Consider the following 27,740-nt stretch of genomic DNA (forward strand, 5'->3'; position numbering starts at 1 on the left):
CCAAGATGACTACCTCTTGATAAAATGAGAGTGCAGTCAAATTTATGATAAAAAAAATACCATAACATATTAAGTAATAACCCCTCTTGGTGTGTAAACATGTACTATCAAAAATAACATTGTTCTTGATTCTTATGTAAGCACTTTGATAAATTTCTCACGTTTTATTCAATTACAATTAACTGAAAACCCTTATGTAATGACTTTTTTTTAAAGGCCATTTCTAGCTGAAATGAATACATTATTGAAAGCATTTGAAAATGGTTTATAAATATATTGTCTGTCTGACTAAAGTTTTCTTAAGTTCAAACTACTTATTCTGAATTTTTTTTTTTTTTCTTCCCAGTAGATTAGAAAAACTGCAGTACTCATATAGTCTACTGATAAAACAAGACAGAAGCAATTTACTGTCTTGCTTTTTTGAGATTGGTTATTTCCAGAAATAATGTAAAATAGTGCTCTTAATGATACTGTAAAATAGTGCTCTTAATGCTTTATGTGCCAGCTAGATGCTACATGCTACCACAGTTTTCAAATCTCCCCTTTTATTTGCCTAGCATATTGTTAAAGATAAGCTCTTATGACTACTTACCATGTAATGCTGTCCTTGTAAGAGGCTTATTTATTATGATAAGCCTTGTTATAGGGAATACAATATTTAGAATAAAGACCAGTAAAATGTGTACATTATAACAAACACCAAATGTTTACATTAAACCTAAGTATTACTGAGTGATTTTTTTCTGGGGGAAATAAAGACATATTATTACACCTGTTAGATACAGTTTTAAGGAAAGAAGGATGTGATACTTTTCATTTCAGCTTTTCAAGTTATTAATGTGATAAATGCTATAAAAATTCTGAAAAAAATCTTTTAATCGTGCTGAATACCAAATGACTTGTCTTATGCACAAAATTAACCCACATTCAGAGTAAATAAAAAAGTGCCAATGAAGAACACAGATCATTATATATACACAATTATTGATTATGTATACTGTATGTTTTAAATTAATTCACAGCGAGTCCATCATAAGGAATCTTCTGAATCCACAACACTAGGAGGTTTTTTTTTGGAATATTGTCCATTTTAGTTTCTCCTGAAGTACAGTTCAGGTAGATGGTAAAATGTTTCAGTCATTGCAAAGCATGGTTAATAATTCCTTAATGGTTAATAGTTCTCTTTTGGAGCTCTCGGCAAGCAAGTGTATTTTACAGGGTAAATCAACATTAAGATTTTCTTCATTTAGTCTCCATAACTAGCCCATCTTTATACCTTTGTAAATAAAGTCATTAATAAATCGAAATTGTACTGTTCTCAACAATTTTCTCAATTAAAATGTGGTGTCTAAAAAAATCTTCAAAAAACATAGTTTTGCTGTACATCTAAGAAACCACAAGATGTCAACACTGTAAAAATAAAGTCTCTTAATATTCAGAGTTGGTAGAAAACAAATAGAAATCTAAGTTACAAACTGTTGCTGCAACTGTATTCTTTACAGCACAGGTTTGAAAGAAGGTTACAACTTGGTTGTAGGTAGCCTTTTTCTAAAAATTAAGCAGAAGAAAGTAGTGTTAGCTTAGTAGTTATTTTTTTCTGTCTCATTTGTCAATAAAAACCATTGTTTCTATAAAGTACATTATGTGCTTTCGTTCACAGTTGCAATTTTTCTAAACCCACATGTTTGTTTTGGGAAATTTCCAAATAAACAGCTAATCTCTGTGGCAACTTTGTATTGCCTGAATTGGAGAGACTAATAATAATGCTTTATCTTGTTAGCATTCATATATTGGTCTCCCAGTTATTAACACAATTCATAAATAATATGATAACAAACACACACTTGGCACGCCAAACTCACATGGCATTGCTTTAAACAATTATTCACAAGTGGTTATCAATCTTAAATGAGCCAGTTAATATTTATCCACACAATGGATGCAATTCCAACTGTATCCATATAAAAGAAATTTAAAACGTTTTTTGTTTACATTTTTAGTTACAACCTTATTTTCCACAAGTACTGTAAACTATTATATATGTTAGATTGTAGGCACATTATAACAAAACAAAAAGGGCAGTCTTTTGGTATTATGAATTTACATTTACATTTGCATCAGTATTTGTATATTGGTTGTTTTCCTCACACCACAAAGTATCCATGGAAACACCAACATGCACTACAATAGTTAAGTGCACATATTGTATATTAGGAGACACAAACTTTCAGGAAGGATACAATTTTAACAGAGAGTACCTTCCCATGAAAAGATGCAGTACTAGAAAATGCATCTCAGGTACACTTCAACACAACTTGCTGGTACAAGGTAAAGGTTCTCATTACATGCTAATACAAACAGGAAAACCTCAGTATGCTTTGCATTGCTGTCATATTAGTAGGTTAATTTACTTGCTGTCAAGTTTGGTTCTTGACTGTTAAAAGAAGAAATTAAGTGCTTGCTATGCAGAAATCATGGCCTCATTATAGCAATTTAAACACACTGTATACACAGCTACAGCTTTACCCATGACTATACTTTTGAGTTAAAAACACTTTGCTACTCATAGTAAACATTTCACTGTAGAAAATACATATATTTTGACTCATTGTTAGCATCCACCACTATTGCAATATAGTACTGGAAAAATGCATTTTCATTTTTGAACAATGTACATTCTTTACTTAATATATCAGTACCCATAGAATTTTTCATTTTTTTGTTCCTTCAGTTTAGAAACCTTCAAAATCAATTTGAATATTTTTGTCTATTGCTTCACTGAAGATGACATGCCCACTGTACAAAATAAAAATACCGATTTAGGATCATATATTAATAACACAAGATTGCATTAATATTATATAGTGCCTGATAATTTACATTTTCACTTAAGTGTATTTGCTGAAATGCATTATGGAAGCAATAAAAATATAGAAGTCAGTGCACGATACATACAATAACAGAGTAAATGGAAGCTGGTTCATTTTGTTTAATGTAAAGTGACTTCGTCTCATGCATATGTGCTCTAATTATGCACAATAATCTAGTGTTGTTGGATGAAACGTACATGTCCAAAACTATATCCTCTCTTGTCAAGCGAAAACACAGTCTGACAAATTTATCTCTAATGAGCACACTCAGGGCCAGATAATTACTAATAAACTTTATAACATAGCTGTACATGAAAGAGAAGCGGGATTACTTTGAACTCCTTTTTTTTTAAATAAAAATGTAAATAAATAAATAAATTTGTCTTTTTAGCAGTCTAAAAGAAAACACCATTCTTTTAAAAGTCTGAATATAGCAAATTTGTATCATAAATTTTACTAAAAAAAAAAAAAAAAAAAAACTAATCCTGTGAAGAATTTATTGTATCAAGTTCTGTGACTATTTGTCCTGTACAGGGCTGTTTCTTGCCTTATACCCAGTGCTGAAGGGACAAACAATGGAGTCCACCTACTCGACTATGATCAAGTGGGTTTGAGAACAGTGTGGCATTTGTACCGTTATCCTTTAAACAGTGACATCTGCTGTTGTTAATAATTCATCAAATTTGAAGAATACACTGATCATCAAGTATTGTCTAAGCCTAGTAAAGAAATGGTGCCTAACAGTGAGTTTTTTCACAGACAAATTCTCATTGCTGGCTATAAAAAAAATGTAAGAACAGATCTTAAGGCAATTGGACTTTCAGGGTTATGTTTCAGGATTCAATTTGAGCAGTTTCTTGCAGCCCCAATTTTACAGAAAACACTTGCTAATTAGCCTGAAGATGTATATTTTTAAGAAAATCAAGACACTAATCAAGCCATTAAACTCAAACCCTGAATTAATACAGTGAACAATGGCAGTGCAGCTGTGTTCTAACATCATGAAAAACATTTTAAGACTTCCAAAAAGTAATATAAAAGTTTTTTCCCCCTCTTATAAGCTTACCACTGTTATAGAAGGAATAAATTCACACTATTGTTTGTCTTGTTTATTTTTTACAAATGATCAAGGAGTCAGAGAAAGGCATCAGGTGTTTAGGAAATTGTATTGGTCCATCCCATTAGAGAAGCGACTATCTAAAGAGCTTTGGTCAATTAAAGGCTTGGCATCTTAGTAAGTTTTCCATCAGTACACCCCATTAATATTCTCATTTGACATAATAGGGTTCTTTCCCATTCTAATGAATACTTTCAGAGAGCTTTGTATCTTCAAATGGCCTTTCCTAGAGTTTTCAAAAAGTATCACTAAAGCTTTCCTGCAAGCTGCCACCAATTCAGTTCTCAGCAGAGAGCACAGCTTTCCATACTTCATTTAGAAGTGAATGAGAACATCCTAACAAAGCAGTTTTTTCGTATACTTAATTCAAACTCCTTCAAACTAAAACACCAAAGCATAACCTCTTTTGCTATAAAAGTATGCATGTATATAAAAAGCTATATATCTCTGCTGCTGCAGGAATTCTCCTTATTCCATTTGTAACCAGGTTTTGACTTATTCAACTGTTATTGAAAAGTAAGTCACTTCTAAAAAATCTCTATAGAGTGTTGCAGTCATTAAACAGGAAGGTAAAAGATATGGCTACACTTTTAGTAACTGCATGAAATGTGCAATTAAGGAGCAGACTAGCTATGAAGAGATGTGTTTTCACACTCTGTTTATTCATTTTTAAATGATGGTGTTCCTAAAGATGCATATTGCTTTTTATTCTTTGTTTCTAATACTGCCTATTAGATGACTTTATATTTTAAAAATATTTTCAAAATAGCCTGCTTTTTTAAACTTTGCTCTCATTTCAGTGTTTGGAATGGGTAAAGACTGGCCTCTTTCACTTGTCCTTTCCATTAAATTTTATAAATTCAAAGAGTAGATATTTGCAGTGTGCTTACAAACCATTTCTGTCACAAGATAATCAGTGACAGTTTTTATCCCCATTTCAGTCAGGACTACTATACAATACCAAATTCTGTTTGGTTACCTTAGGATGCCTGGATAGACACAGTCACTGCAGCATTACCAGAGAAAAAAGATGAAGCCATCTTCCTTCTCCTTCCACTAGCAGCTCTTTGTCCTTATAACCTGTCACAAGTAAAACAGTTCACTTTTGTCTAACAATCTCCTCATATTTTGGTGGAGGTTCACTGTAAGGTGTAGTGTTTTCATCACTGCTGCTTTCCATATGTCCCGTTACTTCTTCATATGATGGAGGAGGAGTGGCACTTGAAAGCCGTGAAGCAATGGAGACTGAAGAATCCTGGACATAGAGAGTTCTGCTTGAGTGTGCACCATTGTCTGTTTCCTGTTACAGTGCGCTCTATAGCACCCGCTCTGGAATTCATTTCATGATGTGGCTGCTCAGGCACCGTATGAGATGCCTCTCTATGCACCATAATACGAGGCAAACTACGAGATGTCCGGTTTGAAAGATAGCGGTTCTGTGAGTATGCAGGCCTACGCCTTGTGGCTTTCTGTAGTTGGCATCTCCATATAATAAAAAGTGCAATAATGATGAGTAATGCTACACCCAGAAGTGGCACCACCATATACATAGCTTCAGTGCGCTCAGTCCTTGACCCAGAGTTGCTGCTTACAGTGTAGATATAGTTCTTCCAAAATTCCATCTGTAAAAAATGAAAATTTGCATTTATGTAGTGAATCTCCTAAAATACTGATCTAAAAATACATTAGTGGCATTTGATATTAAATAAAGCTGCTAAAAAGTAAATGGATACAAAAAAAAATCCATACACCAATATGGAAGAATGAAAACTGGAAAAACGAAAAATATACTGACTGCCTTATAGGTTTATATTTGTGTATATAGTTATAATAATTTTGCAGTTAATGCATTATAATACCTTCAGGAGAATAGAGAAATCCACTTTACTTTGGACAGACGCTAAAAGAAATAAAGACAAAAGACTAGTCATTAACAACTTACTCCCATTCCTGTTTTTTTTTTTTTTTTTTTTTTTTTTATCCAAAAGATTACAAAATTCAGACAAACCCAATTATGGTTCCTATTAAAAACATTAGTTCCCCTTGCATGTTTTCTTATTTTCATTGTGGTGTCATATGGAATGCTTAATGTTCTCGGTTTGGATTTTTCTCACAGTTGAACTTGAAGTCTATTTTATTAAAGTACAAAATACAGCTTCTATAAATCACTCTAAATGAATGGATTTCTTAGTATTTATGCAACAGTTAGTAAAGCTTTTATGAAACCACTTGAATTCAGTCTAGATACTGCTAGCCATGGGATATCCCACAATTGATGAATACAGGTCATGACAAAAACTAAAAATTGAAAGCATATCCATGATTTAAGGTCATTAAAATGTACACATATAGGGAATGTTTAAAAAAAATTCAGATCACTGAAAATGCTCCTAAACATTCTTAAGCACATTATAAAATATGATTAATATAGACATAACATGACAATATGTCATTGAGAACAACATATGCAGACAAAAAGGGCATTAGTCACGGTCTATGTCAAATTTACAGGAATATTTTGCCATAATTAAGACTTTGCAAAGCCCAGATGTGTCATAAACTTGTGCTTAATGGGAAACCACAAAACAAAGCAATTCTTAAATAAACTCGCATCACATCTTCACTGCAGAAAGCATGTGGTAGCCAAAGTATTTGGTTCTAAGGTACAATGAGATGTCGATTTTACCTTTTTGGGCCTTAACACTACACAATCTGTGTGGAACAAAGGCATTACCATCCCTAACTTGATGTTGGGGGACAATAGTCTAATACAATTGAAATGTATGTAGTATTTAATAATATAAAACATTTTGCCAAAGTCACACTGTACTATCTTAGAAAAATCATCTCATCAAAGCTTAGATCTCCATCCATTCAAGAGTAAGTGACAAATTAAACTTGTTTATGTCACACTTGAGGGAGCTTGAGGAACATTTAAAAAAAGAACGTGTCTATGAAATAATGACTCAAGAAGGGTAAATAGTGATACAGATATTATTATTTATAATTTAATTTTATCTGTAGAATTTCATTCTTGCTTTAAAATTATAGTGATTATTGTGATGCTTAATGGCAAAAATATTGTTTAATAAAACACAATGTGAATATGTCAGCAGTCAGGGTAAAATACTGTATGTCATAGCTGATATAACTTAAGCCATAAGGTTTTTTTTTCCCCCATCTCAAGCAGTACCTTTCATCATTGTCTGAGAGACTTTGCTCACTTTCATTTTGGCTAAAGATCTCAAAGACTTTACAAACTGAAAGCTTTGGTCTTCAATAAAAGTTTTACACATTTTTTGACCAAGAAAAACAGTGGTATAACCTACTGATATATATATTCACATAACAATGTGTTAGATGTAGACAACGATAACGAGTCAAATGGCCACTACTTTTGAGATAAATAAGACAGCCCATGTAAGAAAATTGTAGAAATAGAATGTACTTGTGCAGACCCATGAGTGTAAATTTAATGTAAGTAGTCAGGTATAAATGTTACTAAGTAAAAACAGCTAGAATGTTGCTAAAATGTACAAGTAGTATTGCCAAGTGTACAGAGCATACTGAAATTCTTACTTCCATGTCCATCCAACATCACCACTCTCCCATGCCATGATAAACAAGAAAGTATTACAATACATAACTCTATTTAAGATTAAGGGTGTACTCACACTGGCAATTTGTTCCGTGCCTGAGCACGTTTGTCCGCATGTAACCCTGCAAAGTCTAGTTTATTTGACTATTGTGATCGCTCCATGCCAGGCCAACTTTACCGTCCCCTTCCCCTTTTGGAAGAGGTGGGGCAGCATACAGTTCAGTAGCATTCTGGAACAGTGTGATCACTAAATGTGCCCAAGCATGGAAAACACACAACATCAATGATGCAACAAGTCAGATAGTGCAATTCTCATTTAATTCAATATCTTTTGAGTTAAACACAGGTTTTTATTCTCACCTTACCCTTGAACGTGAATTGTAGTTGCCAAGAAAAGCTGCAAATGCCTGTAAAATCACTGTAATTCACTGTAAAAATCTTCTTGTACATGCAGCACAATTAACAGCAAAACATTGCATTGCACACTCAATAAATCTGTAAGAGGGTAGAGAGTTATCCTGCCCTACAAGACTCCAAAACAACCACAATATAAGTAAAATCATTTGACATTCATGCTGCCACTCCATGTTCTGATCTTGTTTTGGCTTTACACAAAGTCACATGGTCATGACAAAAGCATTCTAGGACACAGAACATTAAGTCAAGTGTGAGTGCAGGCCAGCAGGGACTAGGAAGGGTGGACAATCGCACTTAGGCACGGTACCAAACAAGCATGCCTAGTGTGAGTACACCCTAAATGTGTAGTAAACTAGTAATTCCAACAAATTCCAGAAGCCCTTTCTAAAATGTCTACTACAGGGGGAATATCACTGTCAAACTACGGCTAGCAATAATGTCAAGCACTGAAAACAAAATAAAAAGTTTATTTTTACAAAACATTCTCCAATAACAACGAAGATCCACAGAGCAAAGGAATTGCCCAGAAAAACTAAGACAATCAAATGCAATCAAATTCCAAAACAGTAATCCAGAAACACAGTCAAACATAAAGCATGACGGTGAATATTCCAATGGCACAAGCATAGCACAAAACACAATTAAACTCACCACTCCCAGGCACGTTCGAAAAGAGCTGCCAGGAATGTGGAAGGCCCTCCAGATTTATAGGGCAGAGTGCAGTACCTGGTGGTACCTTGGCAAGTGGCCCTGCCTCACAAAACACACAGAACACAGCAAAGGCAAAACCAAAAATAAAGCACGATGTACATAATCATCACAAACAAAAGAATCAAAAAAATGAACAAACGAGACACAAAACATGAATTTGAACCCCAGCCAAGGGAGGACCAAGTTTACACATGACCAGATAAGCTGAGAAAAATAACAGACATTATAATAATATTTAATTAAGCATCACAGACACAGGGAGCTGAAGCCTATATCAGCATCACTGTACAAAAGGCAGGAGCTAACTCCACACAGGATGCCAACCCATCAAAGGGCACACTCACATAATGTACACACCAAGATGCCAATTAAGAGTCACTAGTCCATCCATTCTTTGGGTGGCGAGAGTAAAACAGATTACTTGTGGAAAAACCTCACAGATACAGTACAGCAGGAACACACAAACAATTCCACAAAGACTGTAACCAGACCAGGAGACAAACCCTGAACTGCAAGGTAGTAGTGATAATCATTGTGCTGTCCTTCAGGTTTAAAAAAAAAACACAGTACATCAGTTACAGTATACTGTACATAGATAGGCATTTTAGCTTAACTAGAGACTCCAAACAGGTGCATGTGAGTGGGTCCCACGACAGGCTGTTGAGCCATCCATGGTTAGCCTCTGCCCTGTGTTCTTTCATTCTGGCTGAGGTAGTGTCCACCTCCCTAATAACTTGAAATGGGTTCAGCAGGATTAGTAAATGGATGAATAGATACAGTAGATAGGTGGATATCAATTCACTTTTATTAATCTTTTGCAAATTAATCATCCTGGGATACTACACCCAAATCATAGTACTGATGCCATAATTCACCAGTTCATTAGAATTTGTGTCCTGAATTCAGTTGAACTTGTGCACTGGTGAACAAGAGACAGATCAACTAGATCAAGGTCAGGAAGAGAGTCACAGAAGAAGAGATCATAAAGAGACTTTTAAGATGGTACTTTTTAGCTTAACTCGGCAATCAGTCAAGCAATTCAGAAGACAAGTACACTGAACAGATGAGAATCAAAATGGTTTGGGACAGATAATGATCAGAAAGAGAGTTCTTTTTATAGCAGCATATTTTTTAGAAATAAGTGGCCCACTAAATGTAAACAATACCATCTTGTAACTGTGAAGGCAGTTACTATGCAGTGTATTAGTTGAAGTCACTCATGGGTTTCAGTTTTAACATAATGTGAATTTTTTTGTTATAGGTTCATTCCCATTCCTCATTTATATACCTGGGTGGTTGAGTATTTTTTTTAGGTTGTTTCACACATTTAATTTATGAACTTCTCTTTACATCCAATTTTATCCTGCATGCCATATCTATGTTATATAAATGCTATACAAGATATCAGTGTTCTGGTAACAAAAACCTAGAAATATTGGGATGACTCAGGTAATCTTCCAAATCAAGTTTTTACTTTATATCTTTGTGTATAAAGATGTCTCTGCCTTGGTCTTCTTAGTGAAAACGAAACAGTTTAAAGTGGAGTGACTTTTTTATTGTGACAATACATTTCTTTATCCTTTTATCCAATTCAGAGCTTCATGACCTAGGAAACATCAACAGATAGTTCACTAGACTGCTGCAGTGTAAACTCAAACACAGTCATGATTGTGGTCAAGAGCAGTTCTAACAGAGCTGTTAATTTAGTTGTTTCTTTTAGTTGTCAGTGGAAATTTTCAGACAATCCCAAGGTGTAAAAGAGGGGTGTCAGGGACCTCTGGAAATGCGCTAATTCGCAGGGTTTAGCTAACAGAAAGCCGAGTGCAGGAGTCACAGTCAGATGACTGTCGATATTAGACCGTTGAATTCCAGTATTTTATATTTATTTAACATAAAAAAAACAAACAATAAGCAAACAAACATGCTGTAGATAAACTAATATGGCGGAAAGAAAAGTCTGTCGTGGACAGGCAACCACTTCCGGTCGAGGGTGTGACCTCATTAAACTTTCTTATACAAGGGAATACGTGAACTGCTAGCAAATGATGCAGAAAAGGCATCATAGCCAGGTAGTAAGCTCTAGTCAATGCTCTATGAATGGACAATTTAATTCTCTGAGCCACAATGACACAGAATATGTTATAACCAGTAACGGCGTACTGCACGATAACGTGCAGTGAATACACTTGACTTATAGTTTTTCATACTCTTTCTCTGTACATTTAGCATTCGTTTGCTCAGAAGTTGATACGCTTGCTGCTTCGTGAGCAGCTCTGCTTTTCTCCACCCCAGTGGCCTGCTTCTTCTCTTCTTCCGTCAGCATCTTTTCGCATTAAAACTGATTCACTTAAGCTGGCACTTAAGATTTCAATCTGCCTCACGAATGATTTAAGATAAGAAGAGGTACAGGAAGTGACCGTGAAGGTGGTAGGGAATGAGATGACACCCGTACACATGCGCTGCACCTCCGCTCTGCTGGTTGCTGCTAAGAGTTGATTCTACAATAAAATTAAATAAAAAGTGTAATAAAAATCATCACCCCGAAAGCAGATAGTAGACGTCACGTAGTATATGTGTACCAAATTTTAGGTCAATAGGTGAAACGGTTTGCGAGCCACAGGTGATTTAAAATCCTGGACAGACAAACGAACAGCCACGGTAGCGTATTATATAAGAAGATAAAATCTGCAGGCCTTATGTAATTAAACGTTTTCATAATATGTGAAGTTTAACACTACTCCAATCAGTTATTTGATTTCCTGTAATTTATTACATGATCAACATGTTTTATTCTGAATAAAATTTTTCAGATGAAATACAAATAAGTTTCCATTTAAATAGGAAACAGAACCATTGGGTGATTGGGATTATTCTGACACAGTGGACTGGGTGAGTACACAGAAGCACAGCTGCACATTTTCAGTAAGCAAGACACAGAAAGACTACACATGTGTTCTATGAATCAAAACACATTTGGTGGAAAGTATACCTTATAATATTCCTTTACTATACTTTCTAAAAGTTTATTTATAATAGTAATTTTGCATGGACTATCTTGCGAAGAGAGGCCATGAAACTGTATTCGTTATGACTGGTTTTGCTACTTTTGGCTTCAAATATAGCCCAGTCAAGGTCTGTGTAGAATTTGCAGGTCTCCTCTTCTTACACTCATTTCCTCCCACATCTTAAGCACATGCACCTTAGACTGAATGACATTTCTGAAATGACCTTGTACATTTTAATGTGATTCCGAGTGCATACAGAAATTTCTTCTGTGCTGGATCATTAGCCCATCTGAAGCTCGATGATGGATGAAGATATTATGAGGACTGGTGTTTGCAGTTTAATAAGCTTAAAGATGTTTTAAAAAATAGTTTGGAATACTGAAAAATAGGAATACTGAATCTGTAGTTACTGCTAGACTACTGAATGAATTCATGTTTCTAAAAAGAGCAGCATTCATGTTTTTTTAACCAAAAAAAAAAGCTATTCAGTATTATCAGGTATAAAACAAACAATATTCTAAAAACAAAATCAAAGAATGAGAGCACTTACCGTCTTTTCTTTGTTTTCAAAGACTTCCTTAGCCTCTTCGTAGCTACAAATCTCTTCCATGCACTCACGCTCAATGTTTCCTTGTCTGAATTCTTCCAGGAAACCGTTGGCTCTAGGCAGCCGTTTAAGAAGAGAGTGAGCATCTTTTTCTTTTAAGAAAGCTGGGTCTGGAAGGCAGAAACCAAAAACTTGGTCTCTTCTGATGTCAGATATACAGTGGTGTGAAAAACTATTTGCCCCCTTCCTGATTTCTTATTCTTTTGCATGTTTGTCACACAAAATGTTTCTGATCATCAAACACATTTAATCATTAGTCAAATATAACACAAGTAAACACAAAATGCAGTTTGTAAATGGTGGTTTTTATTATTTAGGGAGAAAAAAAAATCCAAACCTACATGGCCCTGTGTGAAAAAGTAATTGCCCCCTGAACCTAATAACTGGTTGGGCCACCCATAGCAGCAATAACTGCAATCAATCGTTTGCGATAACTTGCAGTGAGTCTTTCACAGCGCTCTGGAGGAATTTTGGCCCACTCATCTTTGCAAAATTGTTGTAATTCAGCTTTATTTGAGGGTTTTCTAGCATGAACCGCCTTTTTAAGGTCATGCCATAGCATCTCAATTGGATTCAGGTCAGGACTTTGACTAGGCCACTCCAAAGTCTTCATTTTGTTTTTCTTCAGCCATTCAGAGGTGGATTTGCTGGTGTGTTTTGGGTCATTGTCCTGTTGCAGCACCCAAGATCGCTTCAGCTTGAGTTGACGAACAGATGGCCGGACATTCTCCTTCAGGATTTTTTGGTAGACAGTAGAATTCATGGTTCCATCTATCACAGCAAGCCTTCCAGGTCCTGAAGCAGCAAAACAACCCCAGACCATCACACTACCACCACCATATTTTACTGTTGGTATGATGTTCTTTTTCTGAAATGCTGTGTTCCTTTTACGCCAGATGTAACGGGACATTTGCCTTTCAAAAAGTTCAACTTTTGACTCATCAGTCCACAAGGTATTTTCCCAAAAGTCTTGGCAATCATTGAGATGTTTCTTAGCAAAATTGAGACGAGCCCTAATGTTCTTTTTGCTTAACAGTGGTTTGCGTCTTGGAAATCTGCCATGCAGGCCGTTTTTGCCCAGTCTCTTTCTTATGGTGGAGTCGTGAACACTGACCTTAATTGAGGCAAGTGAGGCCTGCAGTTCTTTAGACGTTGTCCTGGGGTCTTTTGTGACCTCTCGGATGAGTCGTCTCTGCGCTCTTGGGGTAATTTTGGTCGGCCGGCCACTCCTGGGAAGGTTCACCACTGTTCCATGTTTTTGCCATTTGTGGATAATGGCTCTCACTGTGGTTCGCTGGAGTCCCAAAGCTTTAGAAATGGCTTTATAACCTTTACCAGACTGATAGATCTCAATTACTTCTGTTCTCATTTGTTCCTGAATTTCTTTGGATCTTGGCATGATGTCTAGCTTTTGAGGTGCTTTTGGTCTACTTCTCTGTGTCAGGCAGCTCCTATTTAAGTGATTTCTTGATTGAAACAGGTGTGGCAGTAATCAGGCCTGGGGGTGGCTATGGAAATTGAACTCAGGTGTGATACACCACAGTTAGGTTATTTTTTAACAAGGGGGCAATTACTTTTTCACACAGGGCCATGTAGGTTTGGATTTTTTTTCTCCCTAAATAATAAACACCATCATTTAAAAACTGCATTTTGTGTTTACTTGTGTTATATTTGACTAATGGTTAAATGTGTTTGATGATCAGAAACATTTTGTGTGACAAACATGCAAAAGAATAAGAAATCAGGAAGGGGGCAAATAGTTTTTCACACCACTGTACATTTCACAGAGCAAACAAAATATTTTTGTCATGTTTAGTGACTGTATTATATGAATCTTTAGTATGTAGGAAAATACAGTAACAATAAACATGACTATCAAAGTTTTTTCAAGATTTACGCATTAATTACTTTGCAGAAGGTTACTAAAAATGTAGTTGTTGCAATACCAATGACTATTCACAAAAATGTTTCTTTTTCTTTTCTTAATATTGTCATTGTACAATATGAGAGGGAATGAGTGGCTAACAAAGTCAAAGTGGAATTTTGCATTTCACTCAGGGACTGGAATGTACTTTAAAGCTGATGGATATGTATACTATCATGAAGTATTTAACAAACATCTGTGAATAGTTTCTGAGCTACTTAAAAATGCTAAAAGAATACAATATATTTTAAGCACTTGTACTTTGTTCCCTCTCCTAATCTTTTCATATAACTGTCAGTTCTTCAACGTGCTTTGATCCTTACAACAGTTAAGGCAGCATGAATGGCCAGGTTTAAAACAATTAGGAGAAACTGGAATGAAGAAATGATCCCCATTTACAATTAATTAAAGGTGTGTCCAATGTGAAGATTTTTGCTTTGTCTAAAATGTTTACCGCCTACAATAGATTAAGTATGAAATAACTGATACAAAGCCATTAAATATGTGAACCACTATACTGTGTCACCATGGGGACATGTTAAGTGGAGTATTGGATTAATGACAACTACAAAGTCAAGGTTTTAAGAGCATGTATTGGCAGATAAATGATGTGTTAATTTCACAAACACCCATCGATCCATTATCCAGCCTTCTCAGGGATGTTCAGGGTCAGAGCCCATCCTAGCAGTATCAGATGCAAGACGAGAACCAATGCAGGACGAGGCATCAGGCCTCCATAAACCACACTGATGCACACATCTGCACAATGTTACTTTAGAGTGTGTGTGGGGGGAACGACTTAAAACCTCACATACAGTCATATGAAAAAGTTTGGGAACCCCTCTTAATTCTTTGGATTTTTGTTTATCATTGGCTGAGCTTTCAAAGTAGCAACTTCCTTTTAATATATGACAGTAGCATTTCAGCAGTGACATTAAGTTGATTGGATTAACAGAAAATATGCAAAATGCATGATAACAAAATTAGACAGGTGCCTAAATTTGGGCACCCCAACAGAGATATTACATCAATACTTAGTTGAGCCTCCTTTTGCAAATATAACAGCCTCTAGATGCCTCCTATAGCCTTTGATGAGTGTCTGGATTCTGGATGGAGGTATTTTTGACCATTCTTCCATACAAAATCTCGCCAGTTCAGTTAAATTTGATGGCTGCCAAGCATGGACAGCCTGCTTCAAATCATCCCATAAATTTTCGACGATATTCATGTCAGGGGACTGTGACGGCCATTACAGAACATTGTACTCTCCCTCTGCATGAATGCCTTTGTAGATTTCGAACTGTGTTTTGGGTCATTGTCATGTTGAAATATCCAACCCCTGTGTAACTTCAACTTTGTGACTGATGCTTGAACATTATCCTGAAGAATTTGTTGATATTGGGTTGAATTCATCCGACCCTGGACTTTAATAAGGGCCCCAGTCCCTGAACTAGCCACACAGCCCCACAACATGATGGAACCTCCACCAAATTTGACAGTAGGTAGCTGGTATTTTTCTTGGAATGCTGTGTTCTTCTTCCGCCATGCAAAGCGCTTTTTGTTATGACCAAATAACTCAATTTTTGTCTCATCAGTCCAAAGCACTTTGTTCCAAAATGAATCTGGCTTGTCTAAATGAGCATTTGCATACAACAAGCGACTCTGTTTGTGGCATGAGTGCAGAAAGGGCTTCTTTCTCATCACCCTGCCATACAGATGCTCTTTGTGCAAATTGTGCTGAATTGTAGAACAATGTACAGATACACCATCTGGAGCAAGATGTTTTTGCAGGTCTTTGGAGGTGATCTGTGGGTTGCCTGTAACCATTCTCACAATCCTGCGCATGTGCCGCTCCTGTATTTTTTCTTGGCCTGCCAGACCTGGGTTTAACAGCAGCTGTGCCTGTGGCCTTCCATTTCCTGATTACATTCCTTACAGTTGAAACTGGCAGTTTAAAACTCTGAGATAGCTTTTTGTAGCCTTCCCCTAAACCATGATACTGAACAATCTTTGTTTTCAGATCTTTTGAGAGTTGCTTTGAGGATCCCATGCTGTCACTCTTCAGAGGAGAGTCAAAGGGAAGCACAACTTGCAATTGACCACCTTAAACACCTTTTCTCATGATTGTCAATGAAGTTCAAGGCTTAATGAGCTAATCCAACCAATTTGGTGTGGCAAGTAATCAGTATTGAGCAGTTACATGCATTTAAATCAGCAAAATTACAAAGGGACACAAATTTTTGCACAGCCAGTTTTTCACATTTGATTTAATTTCATACAACTAAATACTGCTTCACTAAAAATCTTTATTCGGATAACACCCCAGTACTCAGATGTTCCTAGGAAATGAAAGACATACCACTGTTATCTTTTTTGTTGACAGTAGAGTCAAATATTATGCAGGCTGAGAGGGGTTCCCAAACTTTTTCATATGACTGTACATAATGAGTTTATGAAAACTCCACACAGTGTGAGGCAGCAACACCAGTCACCATGCTGCAATGTTAATTTCACAGACACCTGGATTACTACAACATGTCACACAAGTGCACATGGGAGGCAGCTAAAGGGCTTGAGTGACGGCAGTTCTGAGGCATGCCGGGAGCTGGCAGAGTGTACTGACTCTTTTTCTCTCTTTCCTGTAGACCATTCCCGGGAGATTCCATCTGGCTCTCTTGACGTCACTTCCGGGACCGAGCCAATGGAAGGAGACCTTACCGGCTCCGGCCCCACTGACGTCATGTCCGGGCTCGAACCAATGGCTAAAGAACATGGGCCTGATCCTTGACCTCACTTCCTGTCTTCCCCTTTAAAACCCTGCCCCTTTTCCTAATTCCTCAGTCTTGTTTTGGACTCAGTTGTATGCACATCAGTGCTGTTTATTTCATAAAAAACGACCTTGCAGCCAGGATACCATATTATACAGGTGGCTGCCCCACACCTTTATCTGAGTATGTCTCGTTTTTGTGACATTGGCATAGCCAGCAGGATCGAGAAGTCCTGGAAGAGAAGGGGACAGGACCTGCAACACATCCAGGTGGGAGCGTACCGAGGCCGAGTTTCCAGGCGGGGAGGGTGTCCTGTATTTCGGAGTGGCCCAGTACAGGCTCTGCTCCCGGCATGCTCCACTAGGCAACCTAGACAGGCCAGGGAGTGTTCGGGAGGGGCTCACAGAATTGGGCTGCTTCAGAAAGGGGAGGCTAAGAGGGCTGTTTATGCTCTCTCGGAGGAGAGTGCCCGCCTCCCTGTGAAGCCAGAGCCCCGATTCCCACCTAGGGGTGCCCCAGACTGGCAGGTGAGTAACCTGAAAAACTGGAGGTTTGACCCAAAGCAGCCGACCTCTCAACAAGCCTGGTCCCTATGGGCAAAGGTAGGGCAGTGGCTATGGCCACACAAACTTAAGCCCTTTCAAGTATTAGATCAGGTGGCTTGCTATCTGCTTCTGGACACACTACCCCGGGGCTTCACCCAGCCGGTCTGGGGTAGACAATTCAAAAACATGGCAGAGCTCGTAGAAAAACAAAGGAGGGCATCCCAATCTAGGGGAGCTGAACCGTCCCTTGGCCGAACTCAACCGGAGTACGTCCCAAAACCTAGCCCCCGAGTACAACCCAGAGCTTGTGCTGACGTCCCCGAGGCCGCGGGCGAGCAAAACGCTTGGGAATGAGGTGGAATGCAGGTGGAGGGGGAAGAGGGGTTGGTGTGGTCTGACAAACCGGTTGGCGGTCCCACACACAGGCATGGTGATCGTTAACAGGTATAAAACGTCTGTTCTGTTCGATACCGGCAGCAACATTTCCATTGTTGCCATTGTTGCCCGCCGATTTGTGCTACCACAACAGTGGTTGAAATTTAAGACCGGTATAACCTGTGTCCACGGAGAAACCCGCTGGTACAGGACCGCCGTTTGTGTCATCAGTTACGGCGGATCAGTTCAGAAATTAACCATGGCGATCCTCCCTGATCCTCCACACCCGGTGATACTAGGGCGGTACTGGTCTAATATAAAAAGCGGTGAGTCACATACCACTCCTGGGGATAACTTGGGCCTAGTTATGGAAGGGGATGAGCCGTCTCAAGCTGCCTCCACGCTGTGTAATCAGCCGGCAGAGAGAGACGAAGCAGCCGCTCTGAGTGACGTGGCAACTCCCGGACCGCCGCGTGCCGACACGTCATCCACCAGCGCCGCGGCGGAGCGGGAGGAAACCACGCCCCTTGAGGTCGGTCCAGACCCCCTCTCCCTTTTACGGTTTCAGTTTAGAGACGCCGGCTTCCTTTAAAAGAGAGCAGTGGAGTGACGATTCCCTGAAATTTGCAAAAAATGCAGTGGTCCTAGTTAACGGCCAGCGCACAAACCAGTCAATGCCACAGGGTCCTCACTTTGTGTTAGACAACGACCTTCTCTATCGCGTAGCATGATGGGCAGGAGAGAAGGCTGCTGCTAATCCCGCGGACCTTCCGGCGGCAGGTCTGTGAGTTAGCACACGCCCACCTCCTAGGTGGCCACTTGGGCACCAAAAAAAACCCTGGAGAGGATCAAGCTCCGTTTCTACTGGCCAGGAATCAATGAGGAGGTTCGTCACTTTTGCGCTTCCTGCCCGGAGTGTCAACTGTGACAAATTCCAAGAAAGGACTGTGCTCCTCTCGTTCCTATTCCCGATTGATATTCCCTTCCATCGAATTGGGGTCGATATAGTCGGACCTCTAGAGGCCTCAGCCCGAGGACACAGGTACATCCTAGTCCTTGTGGATTATGCTACAAAATACCCCGAAGCTGTTCTGTTGCGCTCAGCCACTTCTAAAGCCATCGCACGGGAATTACTAGGGGTCTTTGCGCGCATGGGTATCCCCAAGGAAGTCTTGACGGACCAGGGGACACCTTTCACCTTGGAGACGTTCAAGGAGACTGCCAGATTACTGAAAATAAAGCATTTAAAGACCCCGGCGTATCATCCTCAAACCGACGGCATAGTGGAGAGGTTCAATCAGACTCTCAAACAAATGCTGCGTAAGGTGGTCAGCGAGGATGGAAGGAACTGGGATCAGCTCCTCCCCCTCGTTCTTTTTGCCTATTGGGAAGTCCCACAAGCCTCCACAGGGTTCTCCCCTTTTGAATTACTGTATGGGCGACAACCCCGGGGCATATTAGATATTTTAAAAGAAGGATGGGAAGAAGAGGCTCTTCCCTCTACAAACATATTAGAGTATATCGCGCAATTACGCGATAGATTTGGAAAGATTCGGCCCCTCCTTAAAAGTCACATGGAAGAGGCCCAAGCAGCACAGGTCCGTTACTACAACCGCGGCACGTCTCTCCGGGAGATAGGGTCATGGTCCTAGTGCCTACCTCCCACTCTAAGTTTAGCTTGCCCATTGGCAAGGCCCCTACGAAGTTAAGGAGAGCAAGGGACTCGTCGACTATTTGGTGAGTCAACCCAATCGTCGGCCGAAGGAGCGGGTTTATCATGTGAACCTGCTGAAACCGTGGAAGGACAGGGATCCCGATCCCTCCTCCGGCCAGCCCCGCTCACTCTTCGCTCACACCCACAGCCTTAACTTCGGTGCGGACTTAAGTCCCAGACAACAGCAGGAGCTGGAAACAGTTATCTGGGCCGTTCGGGAGGTAGTCAGTGAGAACCCAGGAAGGACCTCTCTGGTTGAGCACAACATTGTGACAGAGCCCGGGGTTATTGTCCGAGAACGCCCATATCGTCTTCCCGAGACAAAAAGGGCTGAAATGGAGCTTGAGATCAAGCGCATGCTGGAACTAGGTGTGATTGAGGAAAGTTGTAGTCCCTGGTCCAGTCCCATTGTGCTGGTCGGTAAGCCTGACGGGAGTTGGAGGTTTTGCAATGACTTCCGTCGGCTTAATCAAGTCTCCCAATTTGATGCCTATCCAATGCCACGAGTGGACGACCTCCTCGAGAGGCTTGGACAGGCTCGATATTTGACCACACTGGACATGACTAAAGGGTACTGGCAGGTTCCTTTAACGGATTCCGCAAAAGAAAAAAACGCGTTTAGTACCCCTAGTGGACACTGGCAGTATCGTGTCCTTCCATTTGGGTTACACGGGGCTCCAGCAACCTTCCAGCGTCTGGTGGACAAAGTGCTCCGGCCTCATAACTCATACAGTGCTGTCTGCCTGGATGACGTGGTCATCTATTCCAGCACATGGAGGGAACACCTACAGCATGTCCGAGCGGTATTGCGGACACTTGGTGAGGCCGGGCTCCAGATTAATCCCAAGAAATGCTTCTTTGGATTAAGCGAGGCCAAATATTTAGGCTACCTGGTGGGTCGGGGTACCGTAAGGCCACAGTGCTCCATAGTAGATGCCATTTTGAAATGGCCCCGTTCGCGAACCAAGCGGCAGGTCCAAGCCTTTCTCGGGTTAGCAGGGTACTACCGCCGGTTTGTACCCCGGTTCTCGGAGAGAGCGGCGCCCTTGACTGATTTAACAAAGAAGAGGGCCCCGAACATTGTGGTATGGACTGAGAAGACAGGCGCTGCATTTGGTGACTTAAAGCAGGCCCTTACGTCCGCACCTTTTTTGATGGCACCTAACTTTTCTTTGCCTTTCATCCTCCAGATGGACGCTTCAGACACAGGCCTGGGGGCCGTGCTGAGCCGAAGCATCGATGGTGTGGAGCACCCCATCATGTTCCTGAGCTGGAAACTGTTGGACCGGGAGACCAGGTATGCAGCGGTGGAAAGGGAGGCTTTGGCGATTAAATGGGTGATTACTCAGCTTAGGTACTACCTGTTGGGCCGGGAATTTACCCTTGTCACGGACCATGCACCCCTACAGTGGATGGCCCTGCACAAGGAGTCGAATCCGCGGGTCACCCGGTGGTTTCTTGACCTACAGCCGTATAGGTTTTCGCTCGTTCATTGCCGAGGCACTCTCCATGCCAACGCTGATGCTCTTTCTCGGGTTCATGACCTCTCGGTTAGGGTCGCCCGACCTGACGGGTCTGGGCTAAGGCGGGGGGGGGGACCTTGTCACACACGTGCACATGGGAGGCAGCTAAAGGGCTTGAGTGACTGCAGTTCTGAGGCATGCCGGGAGCTGGCAGAGTGCACCAATTCTTTTTCTCTCTTTCCTGTAGACCATTCCCGGGAGATTCCATCTGGCTCTCTTGACGTCACTTCCGGGACCGAGCCAATGGAAGGAGACCTTACCGGCTCCGGCCCCTCTGAAGTCACGTCCGGGCTTGAACCAATGGCTAAAGAACATGGGCCTGATCCTTATGACCTCACTTCCTGTCTTCCCCTTTAAAACCCTGCCCCTTTTCCTAATTCCTCAGTCTTGTTTTGGACTCAATTGTATGCACATCAGTGCTGTTTATTTCATAAAAAACGACCTTGCAGCCAGGATACCAGATTATATGGGTGGCTGCCCCAAACCTTTATCTGAGTATGTCTCGTTTTTGTGACAAACAACAAATCTTTTAATGCAGTTGTGCTTCCCAGTTCACATTAAAAAAATATTTATACTACTAAAGCGGAGTTTTCAGTACAGGGAACAATGAGACTATTAACTTTCTTTGGAAACAATTTCAGATACCAGTTCCACCCATTTCCTGAATTTTCTTTTTCCATTATTAAGTTACGGAGTCGTAAGGAATTTGCCAGCAACGTTAAGATAAGAACCTTCCGGACACAGCTTACATACCGATGTACTATCTACACTCACTTACACCAGACCAATTTAGAGTTACCCAGAGAAAATATACACAAACATGGGAGAACATGCAAATTTCACATACACTGCACTGGGAACTAAACACTGGAGACGTGAGTTAGCATCACTAACTACTGTAAAATTTTGAAACAACAACTATAGCGTTAATTTGCTGATTCTAAAATATAAATCATGACTTCACTTGTCTATAAGATTTTCAGGTATTTTAGTAACTGTCATGAAGTTTTATCTGTACAAATGCAATTTTGAGTTGATTGTCTGCATCCAGGCAAAGGTACAAATAATGTATCCCAAACTAAAGTCAATTGAATCTATGCCCTGTGTTACCATTTTTAACAAATCGATTTTAAAATATAAGAAAACAGCAGAGCAATATTGTCACTGACAAGTTCTGCAAAGCATGATCAGTAGCGTTTATAAAACATTTTGTACCTTTAAGTAATCTTAAAGAAAAATGACAGATATACACATACATTCACTGTTATGTATTCTGTAAAATGAACAGTATAAAAATGAATAGATTTAAGTAAACAAGAAGTTCTCATTGAGTAACAGGAAAGAAAACAGGAGCAAACAATGAGACTGCAGAATCTAGCTAAAAATGAGGTATTTAGAATAATTATGCACAAAACAGACACATCAAATTCATTCCCATTTTCATTTCTACTTGAAATAGTACATATCATTGTGCTGAACTACACTTAACAGTTGGTTCATGAACAGTATATAAAAAGACACATTTTATAAGCACCTGTCTAAAGCAAATCAGACAAAAATGATACTCAAAGGAAAATCTATTGACAGCAGTATTTTAAATGGGCCTACATACGCAGTAAACACGGGTTTCTTGACAAAATAGAAAGACTTTGGCTTCATATTGCTAATTGTTTCATAATGTGGAGCTAAGATAGATAGATAGATAGATAGATAGATACTTTATTAATCCCAAGGGGAAATTCACATACTCCAGCAACAGCATATTAATAAAAAACAATATTAAAGAGTGATAAAAATGCAGGTATAACAGACAATAACTTTGTATAATGTTAACATTTACCCCCTCCCCCCCCCCCCCCAAGCGGAATTGAAGAGTCGCATAGTGTGGGGGAGGAACGATCTCCTCAGTCTGTCAGTGGAGCAGGACAGTGACAGCAGTTTAGTGTTTAGTGTAACACTAAATATGCTATGTGCTAGGCAAGAGTGGGAGATGCAAGATTTTTTTTTCAGACTTATCACCATAACAGTGACTGTTCCATATGTGACCTTATTAGCCTTATAAAACATCTAGGTCTTTCAGCTATTGAAAGTGATAGAGTAGATGACAATAATATATTGTTCATAGTCAGAAAATTTTGTTCATGCCCAGGCAATATGTTAATAGATTATACTAGTCTACACCAAAATCCTCCTGCATAAAAAAAAAGGATAAAAAGGTGTATTTTATAGACTTAGGTGCACCAAATTCATTTCTGAAATTGGAATTTCTCTACCAAAAGATTGATTATTTTTTTAATAAGTTAAGTATTTTTTTGGATACATATTTTTTATGCACAGAATATTATTTTAAAAGCACATGTTCAGTTGAAATATGACAGTCTTCCTCAATTTTAACATTTGCTGAGGTGGAAACTATCTACATATTTTTTTTTATCTCAATCAGAATGTTTTCTCTCTCCTCTTTTCTTCAAAATAGCCAGAAATGTATATTTAGAAGTTTAGAAAGATGCCCTTTTATTGTCCAGAAGAAAGAGAGATGTTGTTTATATGTTTTTACAGAAATATGCAAGGTCCAGCCATTGTTTTGACCAGATAACAGGTAAGCAAACGGTAAAAGAATACAAACCCTTCCTTTATTGAAATGGTTTTGCTATGATCATCTTAAGAATACAAAGCCAGAAAACTACAAGAAACTAGCTGAGGAGTATTTCTCTTCCTGCCTAGTACATGGGTGCAACATGTCTTTAAAAATCAGTTTCCTACACTCTTCTTTGGATTTTTGCCACCATTAAATACCTTCAGAGGATTGTATGAGGAAAAAACTACCAAGAGACTACTTTTTGTAATTAATCATATTTACAATTGCATGTGTCACTTTTTCAAAGTCTAAATAATTTTAAAAATATATTAGGTTTTTTTTAGTTATGCTGAATACTCAGTTGCATAAAGTAGCTTACTCTACGTATTGCATTACTGCATAAAACATGTTTACATGCATATAAAAAGGGTGTGACAAAACTTCATGTTAAAGGAAAATTGCTAATACTGACTTTAATTATTCTGCTATAAATCTTACACCTATCCATTCATTTTCTAAACTATTTTTTTGACTGCATTTCTTTGGGGAAGAGTCTGTCCTGTCACTACTGGGTAAAAAAGCAGCAAAGACAGAATACAGCAGATGTCTAACACTGGGCAAACACATTTGTGTATCCATAGCCATACCAGGTGAATTCAAGTAGCCTAATGTGCATATTTCCAAAAATGAGAGAAAAATAGACTAAAACAAGCAGACAGGAGAGAATGTGGCTTTAATTTTTCATTCCAGTCACTTTCATTTTTAGTAACCAATTACTGCTGCTATATCAGTCTTCTTTTATCTTCATTTTAATTTACTTGCTTTGTAAAAAATTCTCTATCCATTGTTTCTTTTTTTCCCTTAGCCAGCATCCAAAGAAAGACATGCAAAGCAAGCCAACAGATGACCAGCTCAAACACATTTGCACTGACTGTATGCATCAATCATACAATTTCTGTTTTAACAGACCATTTGAAAAGAAAAAAGTGAACATCTGAGAAATATCAAGCTGCTCTGGTCCAGAACAACAAGAATTGTCTTCTATTTAAGAAATTGGGCTAAAAATGGTGGCCCTTGAGGAACCGAGTTTGAAACCTCACAGTTTTCTGGTTTCCTTGCTTTGTATATCATTAATGCTTGCCTTTTGTTTAAGGAGTGAAGAAACAGTTAAGGGTCCTGGATGTTAAAAATCAAGTCAGTTAAAGTTAAGTTGAAAGAAGTAATTTTTATTAGCAGCAGTAACTGTTTACTAATTAGAATAGTGGCTGGAATGGAAACCACCAGGATCCGAGTTTGACATCCCTGCACTACAGAATTAGTTAGACCAATGCCTGTTTTAGCTGTTGATATTGTAATCCTACTTTGTTAAGATTTCGTGTCAAAAACTGTACAATTCACAAAACATATAAAATTCAAGCGAGTAGTGAGGTAAAAAAGCCAATGACCATTGAATACTACAGAATAGATACTAATAAATAAATAAATTTAAAATTACATTATTCTAATGTATAACCTTTATCTTAATACATAATTCGCCTGCCTCCTCACTCACTCACTCATGAATGCGCAGTCGCCTTCCGCGCAGCTGCCCGAAAAACCTTACAAGACCGACATCCAACTCCAACATCGCGGCAGGCGGCGGATTTACGGCCACAAAAATTCAAAGAGCTAGCCGACTTCGATTAAAGCTCTAGAGGCCTGAAAGGCGATTTCGACTACAGCTCGAGGCCTAATTACACATTCTGATTCAATTACGCATTCATTAAATACACCTATATCAGGTTTGTGGTGCTTATACTCATTACTATTCCATATTGTACTGGAACATTCATCATTCAATATTATACTATAGGCCTGGAAAATTCATCAACTAACATTACAAGCCCGTACAGTAATGAGTAAAGTGGACTACAATCATTATAAAACAACTTCTTCGTTACTTATCATTTGTTTTTCATACACAGCTGACACAAACTCGTGCCTGTTTCATCTTACGTTATTGAAACGGGCTCTTTGTCTAGTTTTAAATATGGACCCACGGACAGACTAAGAAAGAAACAGCATTTTTCTTCAGGATTATTGTCTCTCCAATCTCAATAAACTCTTTGCCACTATTACATTAAAGGATCGATAACACTGATGCAAACTTATCCTAAAATTAAATACTTACTCTCAGTCATACTGGCAAAACGCCTCTTCTGATGGAATACATTGACCTATAAAAACAAAAAGTAACAATGAATGATCAGACCCATAAAGTTTGGTGCTGTCCATTTATAATTACAGGAAGTAATAAAACTTTCAGTTCCTTCTGGCATCTCGGAAGCACAGTTCGGTGTATTTGTGCATCCTTCAAGCAAGCTGTGGGTCTGGGTGCAATGAGTCCTTTGCATCTGGTTCTTCCTTGCTCTCCTGGTAGGGTGACCCAGGGGAATATTCCCGCTCTGCTGTAACGTCCAGTTCCTCTTAGTCCGCGTCTGTCAGAAACTGCCCTTAGGGTGCCAAAGTTGAAGACAATGGACATTGATGGCACAAAGACAGCCACCATTCACATGACACTTCAATAAGTGAATGGTAAGGGCACAGCGACGTGATCTACCTTGTGGCGCTTTTAAATCGCCGCCAGTGACACTCCGCTTGAGTGGCGTCGCTGCAAGTCAGTCAGCTCACTGCTTTGAAAGCGGGCGGCAGACGTGATCCCTCAGAATCACCACGGAAACTCCCCTCCCCTCCGCTAGCTGTGTCTCCGTCTTGCATTACTCATATTACTCGTTCAGAGTTTGCACTCACGGGAGAAATTCTTTCTGTGTTTTCAAACCTATAAATATAACCATCCCCTGGTTGTTTCCATAGCAACAGCAAGGGGGTTGAGGAGACAAGAGAAATAAAACGCCTAATATAAACAACCTGCCACGAACACAGAGCATGCAGATTCACAGAGCTTCCCTTGCTTTCTTGCGTTGTAGAGCAAGACAAGCTCACAAAGTCACCTATCTTTTTGAACCGTTTCGATATTGGGTGTTACGGCGACTCTTTCAGATTATTAAAAACTACATTCTATATTTACATTTATTGAGCGAACGTGTATTTAATGTCATGCCATCTTCAAGATACAAAGAACTCGGGTACACTGGCCACTACAGCATACATAACACACAATTACAAAAATAGGATGATTATTTAATATAATAGACTTTCATAAACTGTCATACGTTGAGAAAACTCCTAAAAGAAATCCGTAACTGTTTAAATTGGGAACGATAAATATTTAGCATATGAGTTTTCAGGAAGAATGCTTTAATGAAAACCTGTTAGCTAAAGATGACCGCCGCCGAGAGAAAGTGCTAGGGTATTAAACATATAGCTGTAGCATCATGCATCTTTATATTACCAAAATTGTCATTAAAAATAATAAATTCTTACCTGCAATATTGCTTACACCATTCTGTCGCCAAACGCCAGTAATAAGAATGTTTTATCGCAAATTGTGGACGGCATGCGAATGAGATTCGTCTACTCCAATCAACAGACGAGCGCGCTATGACTTGTCCAATCACGGTGCCACTGGGGCGGAACTCCTGCAAGTGACAGCGCCCTTCGGGAAGTGAGGCATTCTGGAAGTTGCAGTGCAGTGTGTTGCAACTGTGCGTATTAGCGCTGGCAACCAAGTAAACAGGCAGATGTGTCAAACTTCAGGACAAATAAATTGTCTTGGCGGTATCAGAAGACGCTTAAGATCACTATTCAGTACTCCGGTATGCCAGTTCTTTTTCACTGTTTCCTAAAGCGAATGCCTCATGCTAACTAAACACACAACAGCCACGCCTTTACACGAAAGACTACATTTTCCACAAACCTTTGGTAATGTGGCAGGAAAAAAATACGAGCAGCACAAAATATGAGAGAAGGAAAACCGAGATTTAGTTTGTTTGGTTTCTGGGTAGGCGGTGACTGTGCATTGACGGAGGTTTATTACGCGAGCGTCATT

At 39.2% G+C, this 27,740-nt stretch overlaps 2 protein-coding genes across 2 annotated transcripts in view; one reads left to right on the forward strand and one right to left on the reverse strand.

The window, feature by feature from the left end:
- sybl1 (synaptobrevin-like 1) overlaps positions 1–13,163 on the forward strand; it is a 307,369-nt gene extending 294,206 nt beyond the window's left edge. The window contains exon 7 of the mRNA XM_051935202.1: positions 12,954–13,163. Within this exon, the coding sequence (XP_051791162.1) occupies positions 12,954–13,124 (171 nt within the window). The 3' untranslated portion in view covers positions 13,125–13,163. The remainder of the gene's footprint in view (positions 1–12,953) is intronic.
- On the reverse strand, positions 3,965–27,740 carry LOC114662495 (transmembrane gamma-carboxyglutamic acid protein 3). The gene is given in 5 exon segments (XM_028815988.2): positions 3,965–5,257; positions 5,259–5,609; positions 12,269–12,435; positions 25,923–25,968; positions 27,176–27,740. Coding segments are annotated over 4 exon segments (699 nt in total). The 5' UTR covers positions 25,933–25,968; positions 27,176–27,740; the 3' UTR covers positions 3,965–5,086.

This window comes from Erpetoichthys calabaricus, chromosome 12, assembly GCF_900747795.2.
Source record: "Erpetoichthys calabaricus chromosome 12, fErpCal1.3, whole genome shotgun sequence".
Classification (NCBI taxonomy): Eukaryota; Metazoa; Chordata; class Cladistia; order Polypteriformes; family Polypteridae; genus Erpetoichthys; species Erpetoichthys calabaricus.